This window comes from Mirounga leonina, unplaced genomic scaffold (assembly GCF_011800145.1).
Source record: "Mirounga leonina isolate KUSES-001 unplaced genomic scaffold, KU_Mleo_1.0 Mir_127, whole genome shotgun sequence".
In the NCBI taxonomy this organism is placed as follows: Eukaryota; Metazoa; Chordata; class Mammalia; order Carnivora; family Phocidae; genus Mirounga; species Mirounga leonina.
The window spans coordinates 2,115,697-2,139,551 of record NW_023270316.1 but is presented as its reverse complement, the minus strand read 5'-3'; the positions used below and the strand labels follow the sequence as shown (position 1 = coordinate 2,139,551).

The following is a 23,855-nucleotide window of genomic DNA, read 5'->3' as shown; positions in this document are numbered from 1 at the left end:
GGCATAACTACCAGCTTGGTCGGTGGACAGTCAAGTGCAACTCCTGTGCAGTTCCTTTTGCTCCAACTTCCCCGTTTTGCCTTCCAACTCAGAACTTCTTCTGAATTTCTTTGTGAGGCAAATCAGTGCCTCCTTTGCATATTGCATCTGAAATAACTACTGTAGACTCTAGTTTTTTGTCCTAATAGGCCATGTTCTTGTGTCCCGGTGTTTATGTTTAGAGGAACACATCAGATGGAATTTGTTTTTGTTCTGGTTGTTGCTCTGTACCTTACTGCTGGCTCCATTTTTTTTTTTTTTTTGATTAGAGTGTTATGATTTCTTATTTGACCTAGAGATTTTGTAATATAAATGCATATGGCACAAAGAGCTTTTTTGGTTTACACAGTTCCTCTGCCATTTCTAAAATCATTTAATACTTATTTTGATAATGGTACCTTCTTTACTAGAAAAGCACTAATTGTTTTTTTTTTGTGGGGGGGGGTCTTTTTTAGGGAAAGCTACCAACGACAGGAATGACAATCACAAAGCTTGAGGACAGTGAAAATCATAGAAATGCATTTGAAATATCAGGTGATAGGCACAGACTTTGTGGATACTCTCTGTCACGGTGATGAGAGGCAGCTTTCCATTTGTGTGCAGATTCTTGCTGGACTGTCCCAAGGGCTGATGGTTAAGCGCTGTTCAATTCTACTCTGGGTGTGTGTGTGCCTGTGTGTGCTTTCTGCCTGTTTTCCCGTTTCAGCCTGTTTCTTCTCGCTTCCAGGGAGCATGATTGAGCGGATCTTAGTGTCCTGCAACAACCAGCAGGATCTCCATGAGTGGGTGGACCACCTACAGAAGCAGACGAAGGTCACCTCTGTTGGCAACCCCACCGTCAAGCCGCATTCTGTGCCGTCTCACACCGTAAGGATCCCTGTACTTCTGCTTCCACACTGGGGGGTCAGCCTTTGGTGGCTTGTGAGCGACTGAGCAAGTACAGTGAAGCGTGATCGATACTTGGACCGAGAGCGCAGATACGGGCCTGATTCCCTGAGGGTACCGGCGTGTCCGGCGGCATCGCTGATTGCCTCACGCTGCTGCCTCCTGGGCTCTGCCTGCCTGCACGTGGATTGCTGGCATCAGCTCCGAGGGGGGCCTGGGAGACCAGATTATGGGGGTTCTCACCTGAAACCTCAAGAGCCAGCAGTCCGTGGATTTTGTTTTTGTTTTTGTTTTTTTCCTGAGAATCTAATCATTGTTTTGATTTTAAGAAATCCATTCATCTTCTACTTAGAAGAGCTCACTAGCTCTTTGACTTTTTATTTTTTTTTTTTTAAAGATCTTATTTATTTGAGAGAGAGAATGAGATAGAGAGAGAGCATGAGAGGAGGGAGGGTCAGAGGGAGAAGCAGACTCCCTGCCAAGCAGGGAGCCCGATGCGGGACTCGATCCTGGGACTCCAGGATCATGACCTGAGCCGAAGGCAGTCGCTCAACCAACTGAGCCACCCAGGCGCCCCGCTCTTTGACTTTTTAAATACTTAAACATTTCAAAGTATCTCAGCACAAAGTGTCCATGTTTAAAACCTCTCTTTCCTGGTATTTTATGCTTAAGAGACTGGTATCAAGTCCTTGTAACCTCCCTCAACTTTCTCCCACAATATTGAAGCATGCACACCTTTTGACAGGTGACCTGTGAAGGCACAGTATTTCCAGGTGGTCGGTTTTCCTCGCATCCCTATTAGATGGTCATGATCTTTATTTGGACTTTCTACCATGTGGTTCGTTTCTACATTCATTGTCCTTAGCAGTCAGGTTTTTGCTCAGGAAGAGTGGCTGTAGTGGAACGTCTTTTTTTTTTTTTAAATGATTGATTTATTTGAGAGAGAGTGCACTTGTGTAAGCGGGGGGAGGGGCAGAGGGAGAGAGAGAGAATCCTTAAGCAGACTCCCCACTGAGCAGGGAGCTGGACGCGGGGCTCAATCCCAGGACCCTGAAATCATGACCTGAACCAAAATCAGGAGTCGGATGCTCAGCCAGTTGAGCCACCCAGGTGCCCCTGTAGCGTAACATTCAGCTCAGTTTTATCTTACTTGGTTTCTCTTGACAGTTTGGAGGTTGAGACTACTTGTTTGCTTTAGCTAACATTTCATTTTGAATGGCTCTGCCATTTATAACTTCTCCATACTTTAAAAAAAAAAATACTAAAGAGGCTTAGCTTACATGGAACTAAATTTGTTCCAAAGATATTGTATGTATATGTGAATGTTTATAAAGAAAAATGGAAGTGCTTCTTCATATTGTCAGCAACACCTTGAAACCAAACAGAGGGATTTCACACCAGGTAAAACTTTGTTCTCTGAGCACTGGCGGTGTTTCTCACAAACAGGCATTTGAAATGTTACATATTTTTCCTAGAGAATTTCCTCTTTGAGGTGTTATGTATTCTCCCTGTGATCTAGCTGTGGCCAGCTGGAATATTCTCATTTTAGCATAGACCATTCCCTCTTTTGACTTTTTAAGGAGAAACAAATCCCAATATTATTTACTATGATGTTATTGCTAGAAGAGATGTTCTACGTAATTTCGCTTTGTGAATTACGTCATTTCAGAAAACTGTTATGTAGTGGTTGTATAGCCTGTTACAAGACACACACACACGCACACGCACACATACACGCGCAGACGCGGCCGGGTTGGGCCCGTGGTTACTGCGGGAAGTTTCCTGCTCTTGCCCTGGGGTGCTGTGGCATTAGCCACTGCCAGGCTTCTCATTAAGCGTGTGTTTCACGTGGCAGTTCTTTTGAATGGTGATCTCACCCTGATTTCCAGCTCATAGAACACTTCGCTCTTTTATCAAGCATGCCTTATTGTTTTGGGTAATTTGAGGTCACTGGCTGATTTTGAGTATTATTTTATTGAACAGCTTTGCATTTAATTGTCACTGTAATGGAATATTTGGGGGTTTTCTAGGAATATGAACCCCATTATCTTTCTGAGAAACTAGATTTTATGTAACTATTTTGATTAAAGCTGGTTTTTCTGAGAAAATAACTTGTTTTACCCTAGGGATTGGCAAAATTTTTCTGCAAAGAGACCGTGAAATACTTTCAGCTTTACAGGCAATATGGTTTTGTACTTTGGTTTTATAGCCATCAACAGGAATGGGCCTGGCTATGTCTTGGGAAAACTTTTTAAATGGAAACAGGCATTTATCCCACCCCTAAATCACCAGGCAGTAAATATGTGACTGGGGAGAATTACCCTCCCCTATAACCACATTCTCAGTACAAGAAATGCCTGTTCTTTTACAAAATTCTGATCTATGCTAAATGGAACACCTTGTTGCAAATGCTACTCCGTGGCAAATAAAGGTGGCAGTGGGGTGCTTGGGTCTGGGCCTCCGCATCCTGTTGCCTGCTCCCCCAAGCTGCCCTGACGCATAGTAGACGGGTGCCCCAGAAGCTGACTGCTTGGGGTTGGAGATTAAAGAAATGATGACAATCTGGGAGTGTTTTAGAAATGGGCAGAACCTCGTGGATCTGGTTGAGGGGACCCTGATGGCAGCTGTGGTGTTTCACTCTCTCTTCCCCCTGTAGCTCCCCTCCCATCCGATCGCCCCGTCCAGCAAGCACGCGGACAGCAAGCCGGTACCCCTGACGCCTGCCTACCACACGCTGCCCCACCCCTCCCACCACGGCACTCCACACACCACCATCAACTGGGGGCCCCTGGAGCCTCCGAAGACCCCCAAGCCGTGGAGCCTGAGCTGCCTGCGACCCGCACCCCCCCTGCGGCCCTCGGCTGCACTCTGCTACAAGGAGGTGAGGTCTGGGTGCAGGCGAGTTGCGAACTTGACATCTCGGCGTGATAGGTTGTTCTGTGCTTCATTCTGTATTTCTGTCTGTGATTCTGTGACGTAAGACAAATACAAACTCGCCTCAGAACCGTGAAGGTCGGCCTTGGTTCTTCTGTCCTTCCCTTCTGCTTCAGCTAGAATTAGATGCTCTGTGCCCTTCGCGGATGGGCCTTGTTTCCGGCCGCTGGGAGCCTGAGTTCACTTTGTGCACCTGATCCATGGTGGGTCTTGCCAAGGCTTTCTGACCCTTTTCCAGGTGCGAGTGAGGGCCGCCCCGGAACCCTGCGTTGGTCACCGGGAGCTATTTGAGAGGAAGAGAACATGCACAGATGAAAGTGGGAGCACACGGCTCTGCGTCTGCGGCATGTCCGTCTTGCATGGTCACACCAGGCTGCTGACGCTGCACCTGCGTTCAGGACACGAACTGCCTTAACTACCTGAGAAATACTTGCACTTGAGGAAGCTCATGACTGAAGTGCTGGGTGTGGTCATGAGCCTGTGAGTAGGCGTGCACAGCCTGAGTGCGAGTCTGAGCGCAGGGCGTGAGGTGGCACGTCCTGGGGCACTTCTTGTCCATCTGAGGTCGCGTTTGCCCGAGGCCCTGGAACCCCCCCAATCCTTGCCAGCAGCCCTACATGTTTTACGACCCACAGAAGTATTACATAGGTGATGACCTGTCCTTGACGTGTTTTTGTTAATGAATTTTGCTGTTTATGACCTCTGTCTTGCTGGTGATCACATGCCCAAGTCCGAGGTTGTTTTGCTGTGGGCAGTTATGTGGCGAATGTGGGGATCTGTTACCCATTTAGCTTGTGCAGATGGTGCCGGCCGTGCCGGTGGGGGTCTCCCTGCTGTTGAGGAAGGGTGGGCGGAGAGTGTCCGGTCATGGAGCACAAAGCATGAGGGGAGAGGTGTGGCCGTGAACCTGAGCATCTGGTTTTGCTGTCTGGGCTGCACCTGCTTTGCTGGACCCAGTGCTGGGGTAACCGTGGCCTCGTGTCCCTGAGCCCCTCCAGACCCTTCGTGCAAGTCCTGGGCCCACGGGTGGGGGGACGTGGCCTGCGTGAGCATGGCGTGCTGCCCGGGGCTGTGGAACACTTGCTGCAGTTACTTCTCCGGACACTGATTTCTGCCACATTTTTAAAAGCCTGTGCAGTTTAGCAGAAGAGATTTTGAAGAGCTACCTTCCAAACCCGAGCTGTGTTCCTTCTGTGCTTTTGGTCTGATTCCTCCCATGGCCCATGTCACGTTGGCTTCCTGTCGTGAGACTCACGAATGGTTTGTGTGACTTGAGTGATGCAGCAGTGAGACCTCACCAGGATCTCATACATGCTTGGCCGCTGGAGCCTGCCCTGTCCCTGCGGACCTTCTCTGCGGTCTTTAGTCGCTGTGTTTGAGCGGGAAGGGGCGGATTGTCGCATCGTGCCTCCGCCATGAGCTCGTGTGCCCATGCCCAGGCGGTGGGGCCGCTGCTCTGTCGTCCGTGCGTCTGCACTCAGAGCCCACGGGCAGGTCGTCTTCCCTTTCCTCCTCTCTGGAGGCTTCTGCCTTTCCTCGAAAAATAGCCTTAGTTTTCCTGATGGCTTCCTGGTTCGCTGCAGCAGATGGGTCTGCTCCAGAATTAGCAGCACGTGTGCATCTGCGGCTGGGTTGGCCCGCGAGCCCGCAGCACCTCCACACCGTGTCGTCACAGTGCTGACGGGTCCGAGGGACACGAGGGTTTTCGTCAGAGCCTGTGCCTCTTGCTTTTGCTTTTATATGAATGCTCAGCAGCTGGCCAAGGAAGCCCAGCACGAGTAATGTAGGGAGTTCTTTACCTTGAGCGGCTGTTGAAACTTCTATTTCATGCTGTCAGTGACTCTCACCGTCACGCCAGGATAAATTCCTGCCTTTGGAATATGTCAGCACTTTTTCCCCTTTTTCTTTCTCTAGGATCTTAGTAAGAGTCCCAAGACCATGAAAAAGTTGCTACCTAAGCGCAAGCCTGAGCGGAAGCCTTCCGATGAAGAGTTTGCACTGCGGAAAAGTGAGTACACACCACGTGTGGCTGAGGACACGGGCCCATCTCGGGCGCAGCGCGCACGGCGTAGACAGAGGGCTGGTGGCTTTCCGGAGGCGTCAGCTGTTGGGGTCTGAGCCTTAACGTCTTGTCTAAAGGACACTGAGGAGCAAGGGTGGTGAACCCTTCCAGCGGTGATGCCCACGAGCAGGAGAGCTGCCTAGTGATGAAGCACATGCGTGGTTTTCCCCTCGATGGAACGGCTTGTGGTCTCTTGGCCTCTGTGATCATTTGTTCTGGGAACCCAGGCCAGGGGTGCAGGGGGACCACCTGTTCTGTCCGGCCCCCTCCTTGGCCTGGGCTGCACCAGGTGTCTCCACATGTCCGGGGGACACCCCCACTTTGCTCCGCAGCCCGAGGTCTCGCTTTTCCCTGTATGCGTGTCTGACCCTCGCTGCCCGGCTGTGAACTCGGGAAATGCCGGAAGTGGCGCTGGATTCGGCACTTGATCTCCCGAACAGCCTCTCCCATGGGAGATGCTCCGTTGATTGATGGTGAGCAAGTAGAGCTATTTCGAGAAGTGACTGGAGAGATTGTGCATATGCCCACCCGCTGCTTCCCACTGCCGAGCCGGTTTCCCGGTGCCACAGGCAGGAGGGGCTCCGTGGCCGCAGACGGCTGTGGGACTGTCTGCACTGCAGGAGGACCTCAAGGGGGGGACGGCCCAGGCAGTGGCAGCCTCAGGGAAGGGGTGGGCTCTGCCTCCTTGCCGCTGTGGCCCGGGACCTGTCACGGGTCTTCCTGACTTTGTGGAGCATTGCTCTTTTTTTTTTGCTGTATTTATTTGGGACCTTTCAGGGATTCATTTATAAAAGAAGACTCGTGGCAGAGGTGTTTGTAGTCAGAACGTGAGTGTGGCTGATGTCACTCCAGGGAAGGGGGCCGCTTGGTTCGGGGGCTCTGCAGGATCCCTGGAGTCCAGGGGGCCTGCACGCGGGCCGCCCCCCCACTCGTCCTGATATGGGTGATGAGCTGGAAGTGGTAGATGCAGGGAGGGGCCTAGAGGCAGCTCCACGAACGTGAGCGCTCACACCGCTCGGCACTGCAGTGGGCACGGCGTCGCTTGCCATCATGGCGGTCCTCCCCCAGATCCTGAGCATGCAGAGCAGGGTTGCACTCCCAGGACACTAATGTATGGGTGAGGAGAGAGTCCTGCCTTGGGGGCTCTGGAGCCGGTGCCTGGGCTGCTTTCTCCACCCAGTGCCCTCTCCCCACACCTCCCAGCTGCGCCCTCTAAAGTGGCCCAACGGCCCTCCCTCCCCCACCCTTTGCACCAGCACACTATCTGCCTGTTTAGCCTCCTGTCTGTTTCTACTGAAGGGTAGGTCCGTGGGACAGCAAGGAGCCCGTGGGGCTCACGTGGGAGGTGGTGGGGTTGGTAGTGAGAGCTGATTCCCAGAGGCGCCCTGAGCAGATGGGCCGCTGCAGTCCTGCTGTGAGCGGAGGGTGTGATGGGCCTTGCTTTGAACACGATCGCTGACTGCTGTGTTGAGTTCAGGCGAGCAGAGGTGGGAGTAGGGAGGCCAGGTAGGAGGTGGACTGATCCAGGTGAGGAAGATCGGGTGGTGGCTGGCCCAGGTGATGACGGTGTAGTGGGCCAACGTGGACAGAGTTCAGATTTCTTTGAAGAGGGAGCCTGCAGCTGTGGTTTCTCAGCCGGGGGTGACTTTGCCCCCTCTGGAGATAGTCACGTCTGGAGGCCTTTTTGGTTGTTACACTTGGGTGTGGGCACTGCTGCCTTATAGTGAGTAGAGGCCAGGGATGCTGCTAGATGTCCTAGAGCCCACGGGACTTGCCCCCCCTCCCCCCGCGCAGTCTTGCCGAGGCTGGGAAGGGTTCCTGCAGGAGGAATCCCAGGCCTGAGGCTGGTGGAAAGGCGGGTGGTGAGGATTCCGGAGCTGCTCGCCTGCTGACACGACTGCTCAGGCCATGAGATGCGATGGTGGGTCTGGGGAGCTGAGGAGCCAGTGGAGGGAACTTGGAGGGACCGGGGGCTGAAAGGGAACCAGGGATTCCGTGTGGGTTGGAGGAGAGATGTAAGCCATACCATAATTCCTGTACCTCTCTGGTGCTCCCTGGAGTCACACGGAGCTTTCCCGAGTTCTTTTAGTCTTGCTGACATTCAGAGTCCTGGAAGTTTCTGTTTGTGGGGTGGCCTCTGCCACATAGGGACTGCGAGGAAAGCAAGCTCGGCGGTAGCCATGAGCTCCGTCCTGGGGAGACCAGCGAGCGTCCTTTCTGGGGTCCGTGCTGCCTCTGGGCGTCGGGTGATGCATGCGTACCGACTCACCTCCAGCATAGCCGTCTCATCCTATCATCTGGACAGGTAGGCCCAGGCACAGATTGCGGTCCCCTGGGCAGAGGTGGAACGACATGCCTGTGAAGTTGCCGTATTCAGCAGGTCCTGAAATGAAGTGAGGAAGACCCTCTCTTACTCCTGAGGGAGGAGCTTGTCGTGTACATGATGGGCTCCAGTCAGTGGCGATAAATCCATTTCTCAATAGCTCTTCAACTCTGGGTGCTGAAATTTGTATTTTCTTTGTAAATTTTATTTTGAGTGTAGTTGACCCACAACGTTAGGTTAGCTTCGGGCGTGCCCCGTGGTGGTTTGACGTCTGGATGCTCTGCGAGGCCCAGCACCAGTGCGGCCCCCGTGTGTCGTGAGCACACAGCGCGTCCCACCATTGAGCGTACGCCCCGTGCTGGGCCTCCCATCCCCGGGGCTTACTCACGCCTTAACCGGAAGCCTCGATCCCCCACTCCCCCTCATCTGCTCTGTTGACCTAACCCCGAGCCATCAGTTCTCTGTATTTACCAGTCTCATGCTGCTGTTTGTTCGTTCATTTGTTTTTATTGTAGATTCCACATATGAGTGAAATCATGGTATTTGTCTTTTTTAGTCTGACTTACTTCGCTCACTTGGTGTAATATACTCTTTGTCCGCCCATGTTGTCACAGATGGCACGATCTCATCCCTTTGTGGATGCATAATATTCCTGTGTGTGCGTGCGTGTGCGTGCGTGTGTGTGTGTCCACCACCTTCCTTATCTGTTCATCTCTTGGTGGACCCTCGGGTTGGCTGCTTCCATAACTTGGCTGTTGTAGACAATGCTGCAATAAACATACGGGGGCATGTATCCTTTCACATTAATGTTTTTGTTTTCTTTGGGTAAATACCCAGTAGTGGAATTACTGGATCATATGGTATCTTAAGAAAAACAAAGCTGGAGATACCATAATTCCAGATTTCAAGATATACTACAAAGCTGTACTCATCACAGTAGTATGGTAGGTACAAAAATAAACATATAATGCCAGTGGAACAGACTAGAGCCCCAAACCCATGATTACATGGTCAGTCCGTGGCAAAAGAGGCAAGAATATATCATGAGAAAAAGAAGAGTCTCTTCAAACAATGGTGTTGGGAAAACTGGACCACTTGCTTACAGCATACATGGAAATAAACTCAAAGCGGATTATAAAGACCTAAATGTGAGACCTGAAACCCTAAAAATCCTAGAAGATACTGGTATTTATTTTTAGTACAGCATATTTGATTTGCCTTGTATATATATCTTACTCTCATAAAATGTTGAGGCTTTCTATAGCTTCTAAATACTTAAGCTTTCTGTTCTTCCACATTTTTATTAGAGTAGGTGAATCTTAGAAAATACAAAAAAATGTAGAAAACGTAGTAAAACAGAGAAGAGGAATAGTTCACCCCATAGCATCATATGAAGTCTGCTATGTGTGAGGCACCGAGTCTGGGACTGATAGCACTCGATGTTGTTAGTCTGGAAGCTTCTCTCCTCCTCCATGCCTGTGGTCTGAGTACACGAAGCCAGTGTCTGGAGGGATCTGTGGTTGGACAGTGCTGGAAGAACACTGACAAGGTCTTGGTAGTGCTTTGTGACCATCCGGGATGAGGATGGGATGAAATCTCTCGTACGAACGGGGGATCAGAGGAAATGCTCTTTCTGGAGCTCTCCAGGGTCTTCATGCTGCCCGCTGTGGGCTCCCCGCTGCCCCATCAGCACTGGGGATTTCCAGACTTCCTTATGTTTGTCAGGCCAGTGGGTGAAAACCTGAGGCTTGTTTTGTTACTTCTTAGCAAGAAGAAGCCTCTTCTCTTAAGGTGTTTTTGTGTGACTTGCTTGTTCCTTGCCCTTTTTTCAATTCCAGCATGGGAGGATGCTGTTTTTCCTATGGACTAGTAAGACCACTTTTACATATTTAGGGTACTAGCCTTTTGCTAGATACGTTGCACATAAAAAATATTTTAAAAACATAGAACTGTTTTATAAATATTAGAAAACCATTTTCTGATAAAAGAAATTGTTTTTTAGTTCATGACCTGTTCTACTTGTCACTTTTAGCTTGATTGTGGCGTGTCGTGTCTTGACAGGCACAGCCGCTTTGGAAGAAGACGCGCAGATTCTGAAAGTCATCGAGGCTTACTGCACAAGCGCGAAAACGCGGCAAACGCTCAACTCAAGTAAGTCTCACCATCTCGGACTGCGAACTGCAGCGGCTCGCTGGGGTTAGAGTCCCCATCCAAGGGGCCTGTGCTGGGCCCTGTGTGTGGCCGTCAGTGAGGGACACCTGGCTGGCCCGCCCGGCGCCCCTAAGGCCCCGCAGAGGGGCTGAGCTGCCACTAAGAGGACGCATTTCTACAAAACGTTCTGCTGGGGAACTTTAAGTAGGAGGTGCTGCCAGGGTGTAGAAAGCTTTTGCTTAGTAAGAAGATGTGCTTAGAAGACAGAAGATGGGTTCAGTTATTTCTAAGCTCTTTAAACTATTGGTTGATAGTGGGACTTTCTTCCTTAAGATTCGTAGAATTGTCAAAAATATAAATCTAGAGCAAGTCTTTTTTAGCAGTGCCCCCACCCCCCGCTTTTCTAAATGATGCATTTAAACATTTTTGGAAGTGGACCCCAACTAATTTATGTGGTGGATTTCAGCACCACTGAGTTTCCTGTATCTTTATGCACAAGGTCTCAGTTGAGGAACCTTAATCTGTCGGGACAGGAAAAGGTGGGCTCTTTTTGTCTTTAACTTCCCAGCGTTTGAAGGTGGAGTGCAGCACGGGGGTGCAGACGCAGTGGGGCGCGTGGTTTGTTCAGGAGAAAGGGTTGCCTTCCCCTCTCCCTGGGGCCAGGACCACAGGCACCACAGGGTGTCCTGCACTGTCCTTTCTGGGTGGGCTTTTTGGGGTTTGTTTTGGTTTTGTTCGAGAACTGGTTTATGTATTCTGGCTTAGAAACTGGTTTCTGTTAGGTTGTGTGTCTTGGATTCCCTTTCTACCCTGACTTTGGGCACATTGCTGATCACTGCTTCATTCCCACCACCTCTACTTTGGTGGTTCAGATCTGCATCCTGGCTCGTGTCAGACTAGTTCTGATAAAAAGGACAGGGGGGAAAGGGAATTTTCACCCGCTTTAGCTTTTGTTAAAGATGGCGACAGCTAAAAAGGGCTGGCAGGATTGAACCCCATGGGCAGTCTGCAGATCACCTAGAAACTTCCCTGTGGTCGGTGTTCTAAGTGTCTGGTGTGCGCATTGAGACTCTTGTTTGTCCTTGTCCTGTGAGAACACTTACTCACAGTAACTGGTCAGCAGAGTGGGGGAGACATGGAAAGGCCTGGAAGTGGGGTGTACATCAAGGCAAACGGTCATTTGTAAATACAGTTTGTCTTTTGATACTGGTTTTATAGGTTTGGTAAGAAACCGTTTTAAGTTTTAGGTTATATAAAATGTGGCCATAGTGTTTTGGGTTTTGAATTTGAAATTTTAAAGAATTCTCTCAAATTACTTGAAATAAAATTGTGACGTGGTAGTCTCAGGTAAACAGACCAGGTAACGTGAGCTTTGTGTGTGTGTTGGTGAGAGCTTCATCTGTTCATCAGGGAGACGGTGCCTCATGATGTCCCTGTGGCCTCGCTGCTTTGGTTGCCTGGAAGGGACGGCCTGTAGACCGTGTGGGTTATCTGTCATCTGTAGCATGTGTCTCCAGTTCTCCCGTGTCAGAGAAGCTTTGCACGATACGTGGATTTTTATTTTCAGCTGATGCTACGGGCTAAGCACTCTGGGGCCTCGTGTGGCTGTAACCCTAATACTCTTAGGACCAGGTAGGATAGGGGAAATGGATCCTTGATGCTGGAAAGGTAGGTGTGGGATTACAATGGAGGCAGCTCTTTTCATACTACATTGCTTAGTAAAAACAGGATAATATACTTGACCTAAAATTCACCTCCTTTCAGTGTATGTTTGGATGCCAAGAAGACATTATAAAGCCAGACATCTTTGGTATCGATTTCTGTCTCAAGGAAGTAGTGACCTTCATTAGACTCCAGGGATTTAGTTGAAGGAATCCAAACTGGCCCACTGCTTGTTCTTGTTATGGTTTGGGAATGGAACGCCCTTGGAGCAGAAACAGGACTAGGACGGAGCCCGCAGGTGCTGTGGTGTGCCCTGTCTGTCGCGCAGTGTCCCTGCATGCCTCCCTCACAGCTGCCTGGCCGGTGCCCTCGCTCCCAGCTGCTGACTGCTCTTGGGCTTCTCTCTGTTCTCCCATCTTGTGCCCACTTTGTCTGTCGCCCTCCTGTTAACACAGTGGCTCTCGGCTCATCGTGTCCCTTGTCCTGCCGGTAAAAGGGTCTGCATCAGGACTGAGAATGTTTGAACAGGCCTCCCACTTTTTCTCTTCCCCTGGCCGAGCTCTGGGGTGCAGTGGCAGGAAGGGGGGGCGCAGAGGGACCCGGACCCCGCGTAACCCTTTTCTCCACTCTGAAGTTTTTACAGTGGTGGTAGTTTGATAAGGTAAGTTTAGACCCCACCATTAAGATGACTTCTGGGGAGTCTAGTCTGGCAAAGGGAGAGCTGAAGAAGTCAGTCCAAAAACCCTCTGAAGCTCTCCTGCTTCAGTATGTCCACCTCAGAATAAGACACAGCTCCTAATGAAATGCGTAAATGGCTCCTCTTACAAATGTCCTGAACGAGGCTCACGGTTGGTAGACTGGGATAGAATTGTTGACCTGGGAAATGTCTGTGGAAGTATCTGTGGACATGGGCTTATGTGAGGGACCGTTTGGGAACAATATTGTGACTTAGGTTTATTTAAATAATCCAGTTTTACTCTGAGGGTTGTGCTATTAAAACCCACCGTAAATAAGGAGAAATGAACATTGTTGCCAGTTTTTAACAATATTTTCTCTCTTCCTTCTCTTCCCATCACCTTTTGCTTTTGTTTTCATGTTTTTGGTTGTGGCTCTTCCTGTCCGTCCCCTCTCCCCTCTGCCTGTCACTCCATCCCTCCCCGTCGTAGCATGGCAAGGCACTGACCTGATGCATAATCACGTCTTGGCTGACGACGACCAATCAAGTCTAGACTCCTTGGGTCGTCGCAGTAGCCTTTCCCGTCTGGAGCCTTCAGACCTCTCGGAAGACTCTGACTATGACAGTATATGGACAGCCCATAGTTACAGAATGGGTTCTACATCTCGTAAGAGCTGTTGCTCATATATCTCTCACCAGAACTAATGCACTTCTGAGCTTTTCTTAACAAATGCTTGTTGTATCGCAGCCTGCTTTTCTTAGATGTTTTCTTGCTGTTCCTTGTCTTTTATGTGATATTTTAACAACTTTTGAGAGCATTGCTGATATTTCCCATTGTACTGTGTGGAGGCCCACTTGCCAGCTCGACCGTCCGTTCGAGCTGCCGCGGTGGAAGGAGACGGTGCGCTCATGGGGCCGTGCCCGAGGGCCCTCTCCTCCGTGGGTGGTGGTGGCTCTCCAGCTCTGAATGGTCTGGGTTCCTGTTCTCAGTGTAGCACCTGTCTCATTTCTTTGTGGATACAGCTGTGTGAGCACTTTCCTGTTTCATACGAGACCGTACAGGTTTGTGATCTAAGTGCCAGCACCTCAGTGGCGACTCTGGCCTCACACAGGGTCTCAGTGTTCCGGGTGCAGCAGCCCCGCTGGTGAACGAGCTGTGGAGAGAGGCCAGGAGAGCGCGCTGGGAGCGTGGGGTCAGCTCAGACAGCCGTGTCCTGAGGAGCCCCCAGGGCGCTTGGCCGCCACGCGGGGCTGTGTGTGGGTGTGGCTCATCGGGGTGCCTCAGACGGCCGTCCCACGTCCCCGTTTGCCCGGGGTGGGGGCGGGGGGCGGGGGGTCTCCGAGGGCCGGCTTACTGTCAGAGCTCAGACCCTCCCCCACAACTCACACCCGACTCTCCTTACTTGGAGCAATCGCTCTTAACTGGCGCTTAGCACACTCATGCCACTCCGCTGAGGATTCAGGCCAAACTCGGAAGCCCTCGGCCTCTGAAGGTGTACATGCGACTCCGTTCAGAGCCAGGTGAGTGCGTGGCTTCAGTCCCGGCCTGGCTGTCCCCCCACATCCCTGTCACGCTGCCTGCGACGGGCACGGGCTTTGTTTTCAGCGGCTAGCTGCCATGAAACTCCGTTTACAGCAGCCCGTCCTCTGTGACCCCCATTCCTGATTGTCACGGGGACATCTGAGTCCGTTGAAGACCTCGGTTGCCATGTCACTCACTTACAAGAACATCTCGGATTTGGAGGGAACTCCCTCACTTGCCTGGGATTTGTTGTAAGGAGATTTCACTCGCCCCTCTCAGACGAGTTTCTGCTTCAGAAAGAACTGAATGTGACCTGTTACATTCAGTCGTGGCATCCAGATCCACATCTGGTCATTGTTCTCTCCCGTGCATGCTGTACTTGGTGTTAAAATGGAACCTCAGGGTTGTGTTTTAAGTATTCATTGAAACCAGCTTCAGAAAACAAGATGCCATAATACGTTGGGAATAACCTGCTTTCCTCTCCTCGGGGTGGCTGTGATCTCTGTCCTCCCCCGACCCCCAGCAAAGCCCCGTAGCCAGTGTGTGATCTTGTTTGCGCAGGGACAGCCGGGCTGCAGCGCCCTAGTCGGCTGGGCGCCGGTGGACCCTGGCGGCGGCGTGTTGCCTGGCGGGTCACACGCCTTCAGTACTGCCTGCGGTGAGGTCCTGAGGAAAACCAGGAATTCCAGACAGGTCTCTTGCCACACAGCTGTCGAGCTGCTCGCGCCATCTGGAGATTTCATACTTCTATATCAAGTAGTATAAGTAAGAAAGTTGAGGAGCAACCTTAAAATTAGTCAGAGCCCAGTATTAACCCACGGTAGAGATGGGGTTTCTATGTATTCAGCCAAATAGTCAGTGGAAGTTTGGGAGAAGTAGGACTACGAAGTTCATGCAGTGAACTTAGCAGCAGTTGTTGTGTTTTGTACGTACAGTGGCCGCCTCTTCGGACGCTAATGTAGAATGTCTGTCTGTCTGCTTTGAGGCTGCTGTCGGCGAGTTGGCGTAGCCGCCTCTGCCAAGAAGCCTCAGTAAGCGCGGGGGCGCTGCGATACTTCCTTACCACCAAGTGTCGTGTGGGTCGTCCTCCGGAGGCCTCTCACGTCCTGTCCCCCGAGGGCTGACGCTGTCCCCTCAGTCCTCTGGTACCAGTTAAAGCCACGTGCGCGGTGATTTTGCTGATGCTGGGATCACTGCATCACACCGCCCTGGCTTCTGGTTGGTTGGGCTTGTTTTGAATGCACCATTCACTCTTGTGACCTGGTTGGAAGTGTTAGGGCCCCAGGCCTGGAAGTGGCACCGGAGGGCAGGGACACTCCGTCCGTGGAGCTCCAGTCACGGTGGAATGGAGTCTGCTTGGGGCAGCTCCGTCCTGGCCGCGTGCGCAGTTAGTGCGTAGCGTGCGGGCGTGGACCCTGAACCCGCAGGTGGGTGGAAGCCGTCCGGGGCCTCCCGTGGGGGCCTACGTGGTGTGGACCTTGAGTTTACCCTCGCCACGGTATATAAGCTATATTAAGTGTGTGTTTTGCGTAAAATTGCCAAAACACAGTAATGTGTATAGAGTGGTATAAGACCTTGAAAAAAATCTCTATATTGTGTTTTTTCTCTGTGACTGGGAAAGCCATTTTTAGCGGGTGACGGCCATTTGAAGACTCCGTTGGATGTACACCTGAAGGTTGCATTGTACTCTACAGTATGCATATTGTCTGTGGTTGCATATGGCAATGAAGTGTTTGTTTTATAAAAAAGACATCTGTTATGTACAGTTGAAATAAATTTTGCATTTGCTAGCCTGTGGCTTTTAATATTTGTTACCTGGGGGGCGGGGGAGTAGCATAGCTTTTGCAACTGAATATGATTTGGCTGTTCTCCCGTATGTTGTCTTCCAGAGGAAGGCCAGGCAATGGGACACTTTCTGTCTGCTTTGATAGAGAGACATGCACTTCCTTAGAATAAATACCTTCTAGACGATACAGGGTGATTCCCGACACGCTTTTATTTCCTTTCTCCCTCTTTTTTTAAAGAAGTTTTCGGTCCCTGAAAGGCTTGTCTTCAGAAAGAAGCACTCTTGGTTTTGCTGTGCATAAATGGAAAAAAAAAAAAAACAAAAAAACCCTAACTTTAATAGATTTTTTATTTTTTTAAGACTAAGGTCAGTTTTAATCTTTGTTTTATAAAGTGCATGCCCAGCTGGCTAAGAAGTGAAAAGGAGTGTCCGCGTGGGGCTAGGGAAGGGTGCAAATGGTAAACAGATGCAGATGGTTCCCTAAGGAGATTCCTCACATTTTCCTAAGAAAAAAATTAGAATCCTATGATAGCCATAAATAACAAATGATCTTTGGGAGAGATTTTATTAAATAGATTTCTTTTAAAAGTTGTAATATTTTCCTTCATTCTGAAAGTTCAGTTTCGCTTGAGCATAATTAGGTGCAGATTTTAGAAAGATGATGAATTAGAATTCATGGAGTTCTGCCACAAATGTACTCGACTGCTGGCCAGACGAGCAGATGATCTTTTCTGACAAACACCACGTTTAGGCTTCTGACGCAGGCTGACCCTGTCACGCATACACACGCGCGTGCGCACGCACCCACACGCTAGCCCTTGGGTGCCCCGGAGTTGACTGAGCCGTGTGTTCTGTCTGCGTGTCCGGTCAGGTGGCAGTCTAACCACGGAGAGGCGCCCGGGCTTTGAGTCCCCTGCTCTGTGCTGCTCAGGCAAGGCCTCTGTGCAGCACCGGCCCTCGCTAGATGTGTGTCCGCAAAGACCCACGGTGCTCTGAGGGGTGCGGGTGTTGTAGGGGGCAGGGCTCCACGTGTCTCTGGCTGGTAGGTCACACCTCCGAGGGCACAGGCTCGCCTTCCTGTCTCCCGCCGTGCGACAGTGTGCAGCTACCACAGCGTGTCCATCCGTGGCCTCCACAGCCGGATTCTGCGGACACGTTCTCCGGAGTCCTCCAGTTGGAGAAGTGCTGGACTGGTGCTAAGTGCCGATGACAGCTCATTGTAGTCACCCCTGCACTGAACAGCAAATCCAGCCGGCACTGGTGTGCATGTCCTTCTCGATGCAGACAGGGTTCTAGGCTAGTCCAACACCCCTTTTAAACCGTGACACACACAACTGGAATGTTGCTGAAAGGCGCAGCACTCAGGCGACTTGAGGAAATGCTGAGTTAAAGTAAGTGGGTATTTCTACTACACACCTGGTGAAAACCGTCAGCGTGCCCCATGTGCACGGTGGACCTTCCAGGAGTGGCCGTAGCCGTCGGCATTTTCCGAGGCGATGTGGTGCAGAACCCCTGTGTTAGAAGGTGGAGGGACAGCAAAGTACCCCCAAACCGAGAAGGCACTTTGAGGCTGGAAAAGGAAGCAGGCGACGCCATACGGTTTACACAGAGCGTTATTCCGGGGGGGCCCCTTACTGATGGGGGGGCCGGGCGGGTGATGGTCCAGGTGCCGCACGGCTACTCTCCAGGAAGTGCAGACCTGAGTCCCCAGATGGTGTAGACGAGAGGGCTGTGTAGCAGAGGCCGCTGTGGGGGGCCAGCGTCCGTGTGCCGGGGGTGGGAGGGGAGAGACGTCTCTCTGCTCGCTATGTGAGCGACTTCAGGCACGTTCCAGACGAGCGCTTCCGGTCAGGGCGCACACTCCCTCCCGGGGGCCTGGAGCAGTAGCCCCCCAGAGAGGTCACCGCACGAACGCCAGCACGATGGACTACCGACAGCGCTCGTACCCGTTACCTCCTGGAAACGCAGACCTTGAATGTGCTGGACCATCATGAACCCATTCATCTGTGTCTCAGCCCCTCTTAGAGGATTTTAAATAAAGTGACAGAACATTCTTGGCGGGTTCTGTTGTTTTGCCAAACTAAGTAATTCAGGGAAAACATGCTGTGATCCCTCTAAAAATACCCAAGGGATCTTTGAGATAACTTGTTAAATCTACTTTGTAAAACTTGGCTATTTCTGTGAGAACAGACTTATAAACCTGGCTGGAGAACATTCCTCTATTGAATTTTCTGAAAAACCAAGTTTTCTGTCCTTGTAGGAGGAACCTCTTCCACTGAAACTGGGCGCATTACTAGCATCATATGGATTTCTCTGCAGGCTAGTAAATGGTCTTCATTTTCCACACCAGCATCTTTCGGGAATCAAGCCGTTAAGTCCGTACATTCTGCCTATGGCATTCTCAAATTTAAGCTTGTATGATAAATCCTGGTGTGCTTTCAGTGTATTTCCAAAAGTAACCGCCGCGTGTATGCAGCTCGAGTATTGCTGCTCACGGGCTTTCGTCCCCTGACGTTCCGTTACGTAACGGTAGCGGGTTTGAAGGCTTTTGTTTTTGTGACTTTACCTGGTAAAATATATTAAATGTGATTCTTAAACTCTCAGAGCAGCTCTGCAGAGTTGGCTAGCTCCGTTCTGCTTTACGAGCCCTGGGCCTCCCTACTCGTGCGGACGGGACAGCGCCTGCCGGCTGACCCTTGTCCTTACGACACAGGTGTCCCTTGTTTCTCCTGCTGCTTGAAGCTGGGAGCGCCTCACGTCAGCGGGCAGCCCAGGAAGCTACAAGGTGTGAAAATAGCCGGAGAGAGAAGCGAGGAAGCCCGTTTTCCCACAGCGCTGCCCGGTGAACTTCTCATCCTGTCGTGTCCTCACGTGGATGAGCTAATGAGACGTCGTATTTCCAGCTGGGGGTGATGGACACACAGCTGGGACCTGTTCTCATCTGACCGTAGCACAGAGCGGGTGGCAGGGGCGGGGGCACTTAGGAGCCAACTAAGTTGACTCATGACCTCTCTCCATGGCGAAAATTCACTGAAACCGTTTTTTCCTACACCTGTGGTATACACATTTGAATTTTTATGACTCCCTTTGTTTTTCTGGGGAAAACAGCACATGAGCTAACTAACTCTCCTGATGAAAACGGAGGTAACGTTGCGTGTCTTGGAAGCACGGGATGTTCCACGGCCTTCAGAATTCTCACCTCGGCTGGTACCGCTGAGCTTTCCCTTATTTGTCCCATATACCAATTTCCTTCCTAAGCAGTATTTTCTGCTGTGGCCCAGAAGCCCCCGAAGGATCTAGAAGATGACGTGCCTGGAGTCGGCGCTACTCCAGGAGGCCGACTGTCAGCGTGGTGATGTCTTAAGAAACATGTCCCTCTCAGGAGCTGTGTCTTGAAGGATGTTGCCCCCTGTCTGAAGAGTAATTCCCCGTGGGGATGGGTGACTGTGACGGGGTGGGGGTCTGCCCCCTAGTGAGGGGTACAGCAGAGTGACGCGTCCCAGTCCCTGGCAGCGACGGGGCCGGACAGGAGAGCTGCGGTGCGCTGATGCACACCCACACACCGGCTGTTGCGGCTTGTGATGGAAACCTAAGTGCCCCGTCCGATCGGAGCACTGAAGTTACTGATGCCCCGACGGGCCCTTCCTCCCTCGGGCCGGAGACGTATGTACGTGCCGAAGCGCGCGCTGCGGGACACAGAACGGCACTTGCTTGCCCGGAGTTTAATCTTCTCGTGCTTGGGACGGCACGGCAGGAGGTGGTCCGCATCCGAGCTTTGTCCAGTTCCTGCCGTTACGTGTCACGGTGCACTTGGATCTGACGTCCTTCCCAGGCTGTGCGACGGGAACGGAGCAGGTTGTGTTGTCGTCCAGGTGGCAGCAGGGAGAGTCGAGGCCAAGGCCCCGTGGCCGGCAAACTCCAGCCCCCTGCCCTGTGGCGTGGAGCCCTGTGGCCGTCAAGCTTTGATGGTAGTTGCTAGTCCTGTTCAGAGGGGATTAGGCTGACACTGAAGTGCTGGTGAAACTATACTTCAAACCCTATCTTTAAGAAAATCGGTGTCCTGCTGAATGTCCCCATGACGCGAGGAGGCACAGCCATCGTAGAGTTCGGCAGACCTTGCGGAAGGCAGACTAAAGGTAAACCAGGAGACAGCGAGTTGTAACAGCATCTCTGTAATCCGTTAGCAGCCGTCCAACACCAAGTGTATTTGTTTGATGGAGAAACGTTTATCAAAATACCACTTGCAGGCGTTTGCATTCTGTGGTAGATTCTTGCCTCAAATTCGCATCTGATACTTTTCAAAGATAGAAGTTGTTTCAAAGTTTAAGAAAGCACTACCTCAGATTTTCTTTTTTGTGTCCTTAAAAAAGATGGGAGTCTCCTTTCTTACCTGTGAGATATTTGGGTTTCCCGGTTTCTAAAGTACCCGTCCCATGGCGCGTGTTCCTCGGGACGGGGCCCAGGCAGGCTGCAGTGTGGGCCCCGGAGAAACGGCCCACGCCTCCCTCCAACATCGTCAGCGCTTTACCGCCTTCCGCTGGGAAAATGTGTATGTTCCAGGGAATGTCAAATGAGGTTTTTACGAAAGAAGTAATAAATCTCAGTTTTTCTAAACCACGTGTCTCAACCTTTATTTTTACTTGTTCTAGAGTTAAGCATTTCGTCAGCTGTTTGCATTTATGAGCACTCTGTGCGTGCCACTGTCTGGCCCATCTTTCTAAAACGCCCGGAATGATTGGTCTCAATGTTTGATTCAGATGTTCCCCCCAATTTTTTTGGTATTTATTCCAAAACATACAGGGCACTGGGGTCAGGACCTTGCTACCTGTGGAAGATTTCAGGATTTGATCCCGATTCATGAAGGAACCGAAGCTTAATAAATCACCAAAAGGCTGGTGCTTCCTTGCATCTAGATGCTTTAGGCATGAGAAGGACTGAGTTCGCTAGGCAGAAGTGGAGAAAATTGGTAAAAAGCTGCCCTTCCCGTGTTGTATCTAGAGAGTTTCATAACACACGATCCCCGGGATTTAATAGTCATGTTTAAGTTGTGTTATTGAGTCAGGTTTTCACTTCCACCACGGCATTCACCTGTGGGTTTGTTTGTGTTTCTGTTGTTTTAATATCATAGGTTCACGCAAAGAGTCTGCTCCACAAGTTTTGCTTCCAGAGGAAGAGAAGATGATAGTTGAAGAAACCAAGAGTAATGGTCAGACGGTGATCGAGGAGAAGTAAGCGACCCCCCAGCATTTCAGGGCGGGGAGGTGGGGGTGGGCGCTAGCCTTAACCGGGCTGCTGCAGGGCGCGCGGAGCGGGACGGTTAGCGGGCAGGGCGTTGTCGTGCCTCCTGGTGGAGCGCTTCCGTGCGGCGGCGTCCTCACTCCCATCCCGGTTCAGGTGTTGGTCCCGTTTTCTGTTTCAGGAGCCTTGTTGACACGGTCTATGCGTTAAAGGATGAAGTCCAGGAGTTGAGACAGGTGAGTCCTAGCCAGCTCTTTAATCTTGTAATGGGGTCAGAGGAAAGCACCGTGTGAAAAGCGAGGCCATCTGTCCCTATGCGCGCTAGCACCGAGGGACGGCCTTTCTCTGTGCTCCAGGGCCAGTTTGGTCCCCCGTGAATGGGAACAGACCAGGAGATGAATTCTTAAAGTGACCTGTTCAAACTTCGTACTGTACTGTGGGCATCATAAAGCATCTCAGGTCCTGTTGGAATCATCATTTAAAACATCCAAAAATCCTACTGGGATGTTCCACCGCTTGCTGGTGGAATGCACGGTTCTTGTTCTTATAAAGTCAAGTGAACTGGGCTAAGTGACCGAGTATATTTTGCGTATTTTGGGTAAAGTACGTTGCACACCAGCTTGTGTCTCCGAGGAGTGCATGGTGAGCCCTGTATGCGAGGCGGGGGGTTGGGGTGCGGCGCGATCTGGGCCTGGACGCGCAGTTGGCCGACCTCGCTGCGTTCTCGCGGCTTCCACGTGCTTCTTTTCCGAGTTTGAAGGGACCCTCAGCAGTGGTAGGTATAGGTCTGTGCGCCTCGGGGGTGATCGGGTTGAAGTGCGGGAAGGCAGGCTCGTGTAGCCTTTCAGCCGCTGCCACCGTTTTTCTGTAAGAAGATTGTAAGATCTTCGCAAATGTGGAAAGGTGCACGCAGTTCCTTTTGTAACTTTCATCCATCCTTTTGTGAGTTATGCGGAGATTCTCTCGCTCGATAGGGCTGTTCTTCCATCTGTGATTGGTCCTGCTCGTAGGAGCATCTGGGTGAATATGGCGGATTCCAGCCTGGGATCACTCCTGGGAAACAAGTCCTCTTCTGTGCCCAAGACACTCAGCCTCCTGTTGTTTGCTTTGTTTACAGGATAACAAAAAGATGAAGAAATCTCTGGAGGAGGAGCAGAGAGCCCGCAAAGACCTGGAAAAGCTGGTGAGGAAAGTTCTCAAGAACATGAACGACCCTGCCTGGGACGAGACCAACCTCTGAGGAGTGTCGTTGCTTCTTCCTCCGAGACCAGCTGGGAGACCAAGCCGGGAGCCCCACGACCCTAGCCAGGGTGACCTTCAGGGCCGCGGGGCAGGGCTGGACAAAAGTCATCTTGCTTTCTGGGCATGGAAAAGCCGGAGTTTATCCCACAAATAGAAACGGTCACATTGTTCCTGAAGAATCCAAACATGAGGTGTAGACCCTGGGGGTGAACTGCATTAATTTTACTCTGTTAACATCTCAATTACCTCATTTTGCAATAAGTGCAGTGACTACAGATCCTGGTGTTTCAGGCTTTTATTGATCTATATAAATAATTATACATACACGTTTCTTGTAAATACTCCATTTTGAATGCATATCTGTGATTGTTGTACCTGGGCTGATCCCCCGTGCTAGAATTTCCTTGTCACTAACCTTTCGGGTCCCACAAACAGCAAGCTGTGCTCACGTGCTCGTGGGAAGCAGAGGCGCGAGGGGGCCTGGACGCGGTGCTAGACGCCTCGTTGGTTCGCCACTGGAGCCCCACGTGCTCCGGGAGGACCCCCGCCTTGGGTAGGCCCGCGTAGCCCTGTTTGTACCTGCGGCGGTCCCTCAGTAGCCTTGAAAGCCTTGTGTTGAAGCAGCGTCGCTGTCACCGGCGTGCGGTGGCCCCGAGTCGGCGTCCCGGCTCAGTGAGGGAGACCCGGGCCTCAGCCACCAACCCCGGGAGGTCCCCGCGCCCGCCATGTCCAGCTGCCGGCATCCGCGATTGCCTGCTGCGTGTGAACGGCGGCTGTCGGCGTGCCTTCTGTGCTCGGGGGAGAGCAGACTTGTCTAGACAGGCTGGTTTAAGAACGTGACAAAACGCACCGTTTGTCTCCACCCCCCCCACCCCCGAGAAAGCTCCACCAGAACCTGTAAATAAACCGCATTATTTATTCCGTATTACCGAGGCCGAGGAAGGCACCCCAAGGATACCGTGAGCGGACATGGCAAGTGCCAGGTGGGAGTCCTTGTCAGGCCTCTGTGAACTCCGACCTCTGTACCAGCAGCGTGCAACAAGCCTTCCGTGCTCACTGGGAAAGAGAAAGGTTTCCCTCCTTCAGTGAGAATAAAGCAATAGAAATTCTGCCTAAAGTACTCAGTTTAAATGCCGGTCCGTTCCCCCCGTACCTGAACGGCAGTGGGGACAGGGAGGAAGCCTGCCTGAGCCTGAGCCCCGCCCCGCTGACTTCTCTGGGCCGGGGAGGTGGGAACCTCAGAGCCCCGGGGCAGGGCCTCAGCCATGGAGCCAGCTCGTTCCGCCTCGCGGGCAGGACACCGCGTCCCGGGAGCTGCTCTCTCCGCTGCTCTCT

General features: G+C 51.5%; 1 protein-coding gene across 7 annotated transcripts in view; it reads left to right on the top strand.

The window, feature by feature from the left end:
- The window catches only part of ARHGEF7 (Rho guanine nucleotide exchange factor 7), a 101,445-nt gene extending 77,808 nt beyond the window's left edge, over window positions 1-23,637 (top strand). For 3 of the 7 annotated variants that reach the window (XM_035003040.1, XM_035003041.1, XM_035003036.1), the window contains 9 exons: window positions 495-573; window positions 767-906; window positions 3,581-3,805; window positions 5,773-5,866; window positions 10,305-10,394; window positions 13,223-13,399; window positions 21,169-21,268; window positions 21,460-21,514; window positions 22,396-23,637. In XM_035003040.1, the coding sequence (XP_034858931.1) occupies window positions 495-573; window positions 767-906; window positions 3,581-3,805; window positions 5,773-5,866; window positions 10,305-10,394; window positions 13,223-13,399; window positions 21,169-21,268; window positions 21,460-21,514; window positions 22,396-22,518 (1,083 nt within the window). In that variant the 3' untranslated portion in view covers window positions 22,519-23,637. Of the gene's footprint in view, window positions 1-494; window positions 574-766; window positions 907-3,580; window positions 3,806-5,772; window positions 5,867-10,304; window positions 10,395-13,222; window positions 16,045-21,168; window positions 21,269-21,459; window positions 21,515-22,395 lie in introns of those variants that run through there. The other 4 variants (XM_035003042.1, XM_035003039.1, XM_035003037.1 and 1 more) reach the window with 3 other exon arrangements.
- Window positions 23,638-23,855: the final 218 nt, after the last annotated feature.